The sequence below is a fragment of the Biomphalaria glabrata genome, chromosome 5, assembly GCF_947242115.1.
Source record: "Biomphalaria glabrata chromosome 5, xgBioGlab47.1, whole genome shotgun sequence".
Taxonomy (NCBI): domain Eukaryota; kingdom Metazoa; phylum Mollusca; class Gastropoda; family Planorbidae; genus Biomphalaria; species Biomphalaria glabrata.
The window spans coordinates 30982415-30991951 of NC_074715.1; the positions used below are offsets into that span (position 1 = coordinate 30982415).

Here is a 9537-nt window from a genome sequence, read left to right on the forward strand (position 1 = left end):
CTATGTTAAGAGTGGGAGACGACCCATTGAAGCGAGACTGCAAGGATCTGATTTTATATTGAGTTAGATTTGTTTCAATATAAAATTATTTCATTTCGTCACGAGTTAAATTTCAAATTTGTCTTATTGTAATTGTAATAAAAGCTATATTTGTTCACAAATAAGTTTATTCCAGTTTTTTTCAAGTTCTATAATATAAAATTGTAGACGCCAATGGCGGTCTAGTTGTCTACTGGCAATCTCGTGCTATAAGTCAACGACCTACATTGACAACAAGTTACACATTTTGCATTTTAATTTTCAAATAACAAAGGTCTACTTAAACACTTCCATTTGAAGAAGAATAAAAGGTTAAAGCAAATTGATCCTAGTACATAGGAGACTGGGGCGGTAAAGCGTCTTGTCTCCTTGGCCTACTTAAAGACCGAATTGCTTAGTCAAGAATGAGGAGCTGGTATCGATATATCCGCAGTGCTGGACTTTGGTGCCATATCACTGGATGTATGGTGGATGTATCCTCCTGTTCCTCACTACGCGTGTGTAGTGTGTGTGTGTGTGTGTGTTTGGCTGACAGTATTTGTCACCTATTACATGAGTGAGTCATGTCTCCTTTCTTAGCCCTGTTTTTTGTCACGAAAAGGGAGGTAAGAGAGAGAGAGAGAAAGTTTGCATACGTGATAAACGGAAACAAAGTTTTACAAGATCTAATAAACGTTCCATTTCTTACAGAGTTGAGGATGTTTGGGTTTTTCCCCACATCCGATCAATCCAGGGTCATAGTTGTTGTTCAACGTATTTGTTTCCTTGTATCATAATTTAGTTTTTAAAGAGGATGTTTATGGAAGGCTGGGTTGTATAACTGAACACCCGATTGTATGTAGCTAAGTCTCTGTATGTCTTGTTACTTCTGAGTACATCTTTGATGACACAGTTCCCAGTGCACTTGTAATGACACAGTTCACAGTGCACCTGTAATGACACTAATGCAATCAGTGCACACGTTTCATTGCTGTTAATTTAATGTGTCAGCAGAGAGGATCAAACTCACCGCCTCTAATGTTGTTATTGTTTTTGTCTGTCTGTTTGTTTTAAGGAGAAGATCGATATTTCTTTTCTTCAAATCATAAAATAAATAAATACACCAGAAGAAAGACACTGGACGACGTTTGTTTAGTCTCAAGGTTGCTGACACACTCAAGAAGGGTTAACGCCGTTGGAATTTCATGAATTATTCCCCTTACACAAAAGCAATTATTACTGCCCTCTACCAATCGATTAATACCGCCTTCGCAAGCCTTAAATTGCGAAAAGCTGCATCTTATTAAGTTGGCTTGTCTGTAAGAAAATTCTCCACCAACTAATCATAAAGACCTAGATATGTAAGTGTGTTTAAAGTCATAGTTATCAATAAAGAACAAATCTGCGTATTGCTCTGCCTCTCTGAACCGCCACTGTTTCATGGCGGCTTATCAAAGTGTGCAGCCTGTTCTCGTCTGACACTGAAGCTTGGGAGGGGGGAGAGGAATGCAGTGACTAGTTAGTCGTCATAAGTATCACTACTGGCAATCCGTATCGATTTAGTCGCTGACTAATGCGTTATTCATTCACACAATCATTTTACAAATACCTCTGTGTCATCGTGGGATGGGAGGGGGGGGGGCATAGTCAAGGCCATGACCGCTTCCTCTAAGTAATAAATGGTTCGACAATTATCATCGAGTTTTAGAATCAGATTCATGACGACACCTTTCCTTTTATACCCATAATGTTTTTTTTTTAAATATATTTTAAATTTATAATAGTTTAAAATAATGTTTTAAAAATGTGTCCACTATATAATGTTTTAAATGTGCGTGCATTTTCATTAAATTTGTGCTAATGTTTATATATCTGGCGCGTATTTGTGTTTTCCTTGCGTGTGCAAAAAATAGTCCACTTTTGACCCCATGACCTCTTCACTCGATGCACCAGTTCAAAGATACTGGGGCTAGAAGCAACTTTTTGACCGACTTACACTGCACTATTCGCAAACACTAAATATACAAAGTAAAAGATTTACCGGGAACTTTATTACATACTGAGGGACTTAATCATTACATATTGAGGGACTTAATAATTACATATTGAGGGACTTCATCATTACATATTGAGGGACTTAATCATTACAAATTGAGGGACTTAATCATTACAAAATAATCCAATCCATAGAAACTAATAAAGGAGTTCCAAATCCAATTTGTTGTTATGTTAACAGCCATCCGCACAGTCTAATGTGTTTACCTTGTCCTATGCAATCAGTTAGTTCCTAGAATTCATGAACTGAAGTCTGCCTAAGACTGTTTCTTGAGGGGTACATCAGTTTGAAGTTAGAACAATCACTGATTAAAATTTGTTTCCTAACTCGTGGCAAGATTTATGCAGGTGGTGGCTCAGGAATCACACAGTTTTTACAGTATATACTTTTTGTTCAAGCAGCGCTAAAACTTAAGGCTTAAGCTCTCTGTGATTTTCATCAAATTGAGTGTTATTTTCATTACATACTTGAAGTGACTTTAATGTCATTTTAATGTCTCAAAGCTTCGTGGAGTTAATATGAGCATAACGTAGAGGCCAGGCCGCTAGTTCATTTCTGATGCTCTGGATTTGAAATGAGAGTTTCACGGAAATTGTCATTCAGTTCTTAATTTACTAGTGGCTAGTTGTTTTTTGTTGTTGTTGTTGTTGAAGCTATTAGATTGTTAGTGTAATTGTAGGCTAAATTAGACTTGTACAGCCACAGAGCAGTAACTAACTACTTCCCATCTGTCTATTGTATAGTATATTGTAGACTTATGTAGACAAAGGAGAAGTCAACACTTCCCAGACTACAGTAGATCTATAGAGTTTGTCTAGTGTATCATCTTCATGTTCAAACTATTTCACTTCATAAAAGATTTCAATTACTAAAACGTTTACAATGTGAAGATTACCGAGGAAAAATAAGGTGACCTCGATCGAACGAAGATATTTAACCCCCGTGGTATGTGAAATATGCCCGGTGCAATCATCAACAATTCTGGCACTTGTAAATCAACAACGTCCTGCATGCTCCGGCGGTAGAAGACAAGACACATTCAATAAAAACATGCAGGACTAATAGGCGCGCAAGCTTTGGGAGGTATTTAAACGTAAACAATGAATCTTTTCACGGCTTCGTACCCGCCGCATCTTGCCGTAATGCTGTTTCAGCACCGTTCCTGTCCTGACATGCCCCTTCCACCATACCAGACGTTGGCACACCGTAGTGTAACTAAGGGGCGCGGATTGGGATTTCCCTACTTCCCAGCCAAATTAGGTCAAATAGTTTGTTACCAGGGTTGTGCCGGTGCTTGCTCCATTCCTAAACCACACCTTGGAATCTTGTTCTTTTGTCCATCTCAAGAAAACATTTCTTCAGTTTTGATTATTTGCATATAATTAATATAAGAACTAACTTTAAAAAACAAACATTGTACAACAAAGAGGAAGGGAAACAAAGACAAAATAAGCCAGTCGTTAACAGCCAGTCAGATCCTTTTAGTAAAAAAAAAACAACAAAAAACCACCAAGTATCGAACGAAAGACCCAACAAGTCATGAGCTCGCGTCATCACGAAGGGCGCCTCGCGCTTTTCAAACATCACTCGTGACTAACACTGGGTAATACGTTTTCTTTCAGCCAATCAAAACGCAGGGAAATTTTGGTCGTCGTATAAAAGCATTTGACCAGACTTGAACTCTTCATTAACAAACGAAACTCAGATCGTTGCGGTCTATACTGTATTCAGTTTTTGTGTTACGAAATAATTTCTTTGTGTGATTAAGTGTTCTGTGTGTTTTTTTCTAACTCCTCCAACGGTTTCGTTTTAAAATCATGACCCTCACAGACGTACTGCAAGCTATTTTCACGGATAGATCTACATCTGAATTTATGGAAAAGTGAGTTGAAACAGACTCTACTCTATAATACTATATAGATCTAGATCTAGACTTGTGTTCTTTTACTTTAAACTAACGCATCTGCGTATTTGAAATATACCTAGATAATCAAACAAATGTCTGTATTGACAACATTGTTAAATATATGTGTAAATTAAGACTTTATGAATATTGAGTCCTAAACATTTGGAAGTTAAATTTCGACTAAACATCGCAAGAAAAGTGTTTTAAATCTTTTCCTAGAAATTGGCATGTGTGTAACTTTGCAGTGTAGGGTTTTTGAGTAAACAAAAAAATGGCTTATGGATCCAAGATGCAAGCCAATGTTTATGTGACCGATGTGCTCAAGAAATAAACGCAATTTTTAAGCCTTTCTTTCCTTGCTACTTTCAGATCACCAGAGTCGACCATGTGTGAACTTGTGACCAGCGCTATAACTCAGGCTGCTCGCGAGGGCCGACTGACGCATGGACTTAATGACTGCGTCGACGCACTTAGCAGGTAGGTCAGAGTTCAACTTTGTATTTATTACTTGTATTTACGTCTAAGGCCAAAAGTTGTTTTGATTTACATAAGATACGCCTTCCAGTCCACAAAACGTGATTCTAAGCCCAGCCCTCTCCCCGCTAGTTGAAAACATGGGCGTCGAAGTGCGAAGAAAGCAAAAACAAGTTAAAAGTACATTGTCTGGGGCTATTACGCAACATTATCAAGGGGAGGTAAACAACAGGGTTATCGTTCTTGATTATTGGTTTCAATGCCAAGTCGAGTTATAATGTACAATGCTGGAATACATTTTTAGTTTTTTTTTTTTTTTTTGTATACTTATTTAGTTCTGCAACGTATTAAGTTGTTTATATTTTTATGCACGTTTCAATAATGAAAGCTTTTTTTTTTCCTTTGTGTTATTTTTTTTTTAATGCATGGACTAATTGTGCCCTTTATTTGTTTCACAGAAAGCCAAATGATGTTGTGATATGTATCTTGCCTGTTGATACCACATCTAGTCATGTCAACTTGGACATTCAAATGTTGCTCATAGAATCAGTTTGTGTGGAATATGATATTCTCATTTTGAAGGTAAGCTTACGGAAGTGCATTTATTTTAATCAAAGAACCTCTTCAAGAAGTAGAGACTGTTTTGTTTGCTATGCTTTCAGACTAGAATCTAATGTTTTTGTGTTTTGTTTTGTTTGGCTAGGTGGACATCAATGAGATTCACTCAGAACTCAGTCACTGTACTGACCTGGCTCAGGTTGGGATGGCTACTTTAATGAACAGAAATGAGAATGTTCCCTCAGAGCTTGACTGCTTTTTGATTCAGGTGTGTACTTAAGCTATTTTCTTCATAGCTTTTATATTACTCAGCATCTAGTTATGTTACCTGAACCATTAATTAGTTATTCGTTTCAACAACTGATTGCATCTTTGTTTTTGGTGGTTAATGTGTTGTTTTTTTTCTCTTTTCTCTAGCATGGAGATGATGGCCTCAGTTTTAGTGAGAAAAAACTTCTTTCAATGTTTCATAATGTTTGGAGTGACAGCTCAGAGATCAAAGACTTTGAAGATTTACCTGGTTGATCCAGTCTATGTACCTGTATGACTAATTAAGACCGCAGGTGAGTTGAAAGCCCATCAAAGTGACTCCCTTTCTTTTAGTGTACATTATGTAATGAAAGTGCAAACACCAGATGTATATAAATAGGCAAGTGTATTGAATGGTTTGTTCTTTGTTCTCCAGGCTGTCCCAAACCCTGCATTGACAAGGTCTCTTATGCAAGACATTCCTGAGCTGTACTCCAGACACAGGTTCAACTCATCATCTGTTGCCATCAGGCTACTTCCCAAAATGTAGCCACCAAGTTTATGTGTGTGTACACACGTGAACCTACACACGTGAACCATTTTCACTGTGGACGACAGGACATTATGAGCCCTAAGATCCTTGAATCACTCTTATTGCAACTATAAGAAATTGCTGCAGTCAGACAGTGGATTATGCATCACCCCCTGGACTCGTACAACACTTAGGTGTAATTGCAGTAATTGCATCTCAGAAACAGCCACACACTGGTGTCATGTTTTCATTTTGTGTTGGGACAGTTGTTACCATTGAACATTATTTCAGACATTATGGATTGTTAGTGGATATAGTACCTTTTAATTCTTGTAGCATTCCAAGAATGGACCAATGTAAATTGGAATTTTTTTTTTTTGTTTGACATTTGTGTTTGTTTGAGAACTAAATGGGACGTTAGTTTGAATATCCTGTTAGCAGTGAACTCAAATGTTCCAGGATGTGTTCTAGTCAGAGTTATGTTTTGCCAAGCATACAACAGGATATGGAATTTGTGGAATTACTGAAGGAAGTGGCCATGTATATTTATGATAGGAAGATAGTTTCCTCTTAGCTGATATCAATCATTTACAAGAAAAGCAAGTGCATACACAACTTTTAGGTTCCTTTGTTTAAAGTATGTGTCCAACTTTGACCCCTGACCTGCATTCCTTGGTAGATAAAGAAAAACTGGGTCATGTCACATGACCTCAAGTGTCACAACCTAGAAGTATTATTTCTAGCAGAAAATAGTGGTTGGAAAAGGAGGGGGGTGGGTAGATGTAACTTGTAGGCAGTCATGTGAGTGACCTGTGTGGATTAGTTTTACTCACAGTGGCACTTCTTAGTCCAATGTGACTTCCAAGTCATGTGATGTGTTGCCCTTAGTCCAATGTGACTTCCAAGTCATGTGATGTGTTGCCAACACACATGGTTCCCAGAAAATATTTGCTTAGATCAACTTTGGTCATAACATAATGAGATGTCTATAGGGTCCTAGTAGAAACATTTGAACACAAGAATATGTTGAATGACAGATGCTACAAAACTTTTATAAATACTTTTTTAATATTTCTGTTGCAAAAAGTCATTTTATACATTTTTTCCAGACTTAAAGAAGAAGAATGAAAAGTTGTAAATGATTTATAATGGAAAATGTTTTTAATCAGAATTTTATTGTCATTTTTTTAAATAATACCATTAGTTTTGTTTTCCCTCCTTTGTATGTACCTTCCCATAAATTCAGCAACATGTTATTAGTTATGTAATAAGTGAGGTTATTGGTTGACTCTAATGAAACAACTTTATTATTAAACACTCATAAGATATTTTATACTGTCAGCAATTTTTTCCTGGTCTTGTTTATTTTGATGAGTCATTGGCCAGGGAGTAGGTCTCCATCCAGCTATTTGCTCCAAGTCATTGGCCACATCTCACCCCCCTTCTCTCTGTCTATCCAAGATATCTTATGTGACACACTCTGTTACCAGGTACTATCTCTTGGTTTCAAGTCTGCTCCAAAACACACACACACACAGTGTAGTCACCTTGTGACAGTGACCAACCAGCCAGAGCTCTAAACTATGTGATGCAATGAGGCCATGCTAAGATCTATTTAGGATTAACCACATGAAACATTGCATGTGACAGTTTTGAAGTATAGATTTTAAATTCATTGGATATTGTATCTACATTCAATAAAATTATTTGATGTATGTTCATTCAATGCAGTTTGATTTATTTTTTGTTTTAAATAAAAGACCTATTAAAGAACACAAAAGTTTTTAAATTCTTTTTTTTTTTGTTTGTTTGATTGTACTTGTGACCATTGTCTGTCTGTTTAAATGGTTTAGGTCACAATGCTTACTTCAAGGTCATGTCCACCTTGTGTTGTCAGAGTACATACCAAGGTCATCATTACTATTTACCCTTAACACTATTATATTAGTTACTCAATGTGTCAGTCATTGTTTGGTTGCACATTTACTTGTCATGTCATGTTTCAATTTGGACTTAAAACTCCAGGTCTTGTGAGTAATAGATGAAGTCAGGTCTATGTGGTTATACCCACCAGTGGTGCTCAACTGCAGTAGTGATGACACTATTCATGTCTGGATTACTGCACCTTTTATTTGTAATACAGAATCAACCTTTTCACTCCATGGCTAGACTTAGCACTCTATCAGTGGTGCTACTCAGTTGTTTAATCAAGGCCACCGCGGTACTGAGAGATTATTAGAATTCTTCAAGACAGTATCCATGTTAATAAACGGCATTTCTATTATAGTGGCACAGTTCACTCAAGCCACTCCTCTAATGGCAAAATGACATATCACTTTTTTATAGGCACCTAACTTGACACCATTACATCAGAACAAAAAGCAACACTCAATTAGAAGCACTGTACTCAGCCTCAAGACATTCATTCGATAGCAAAGGAACTTAGCACTCTATTAGAGGCACTGTACTCAGGTCAAGGTCACGACCTTTTTTTTCCAGCGACTAAACAGCACCTAATTCATGGCCGGTATCGCTGCAAGTGTCACTTCTATTGTGGCGTGCTGCTCATCCTAACCCTAGCCAAACGTACAAGGTGACGTGACAGAGACATCTACCAACACAAACATCTGGGGAAGGTTAAAGGTCAGTCAACGGGTTCCTCTGAGGGAGCAGACGACACTATTGTTTATCTTGTTGTTTGCACTTTACGGTGTAGCCCTGTTTACAAAGCGTGCATAAGTACGGTAGCTGTCTTTATTGACCCAAGCTGAATGCTGGGAAGCATTGGAAATGTTCTTGTTCTGTAATGTAGAATTAGATATTAGGCTTTTGCGAATTCAATGGCCCATAGGAATCAGCTGAATACATTATTACACTATCAGATGATCCCACCTTGCGAAGCTGTCAAGCATACGGGACCATTTTTTTTTTTTTTTTTTGTTTTGTTTTTCTTTGTCTCGGATAGAACTGGCTCGAGTGTTAGGAAGTAGGGCAGTAACAGGAAGTTAAAACAGACGTGGACAGGACCCACTGAGAACACGAACTAGGTGTCTACCAATGTTGCAGGCCAGGCACCTGAGTAGACGTGGACAGGACACACTGAGAACACGAACTAGATGTCTACCAATGTTGCAGGCCAGGCACCTGAGTAGATGTGGACAGGACACACTGAGAACACGAACTAGGTGTCTACCAATGTTGCAGGCCAGGCACCTGATTAGACGTGGACGGGACACACTGAGAACACGAACTAGGTGTCTACCAATGTTGCAGGCCAGGCACCTGAGTAGACGTGGACAGGACACACTGAGAACACGAACTAGGTGTCTACCAATGTTGCAAGCCAGGCACCTGATTAGACGTGGACAGGACACACTGAGAACACGAACTAGATGTCTACCAATGTTGCAGGCCAGGCACCTGAGTAGACGTGGACAGGACACACTGAGAACACGAACTAGGTGTCTACCAATGTTGCAGGCCAGGCACCTGATTAGACGTGGACAGGACACACTGAGAACACGAACTAGATGTCTACCAATGTTGCAGGCCAGGCACCTGATTAGACGTGGACAGGACACACTGAGAACACGAACTAGATGTCTACCAATGTTGCAGGCCAGGCACCTGAGTAGACGTGGACAGGACACACTGAGAACACGAACTAGATGTCTACCAATGTTGCAGGCCAGGCACCTGATTAGACGTGGACGGGACACACTGAGAACACGAACTAGATGTCTA

General features: G+C 38.5%; 1 protein-coding gene across 1 annotated transcript; it reads left to right on the forward strand.

Annotated features, from left to right (window-relative positions):
• Positions 1-3745: 3745 nt before the first annotated feature.
• Positions 3746-7582, forward strand: LOC106075323 (uncharacterized). Its single transcript, XM_013236283.2, has 6 exons — positions 3746-3956; positions 4350-4457; positions 4913-5036; positions 5158-5280; positions 5430-5575; positions 5698-7582. Exons 1-5 carry the CDS (start codon positions 3892-3894, stop codon positions 5535-5537), a joined length of 528 nt encoding a protein of 175 aa, XP_013091737.1. The 5' UTR covers positions 3746-3891; the 3' UTR covers positions 5538-5575; positions 5698-7582.
• The last annotated feature ends 1955 nt before the right edge of the window (positions 7583-9537 follow it).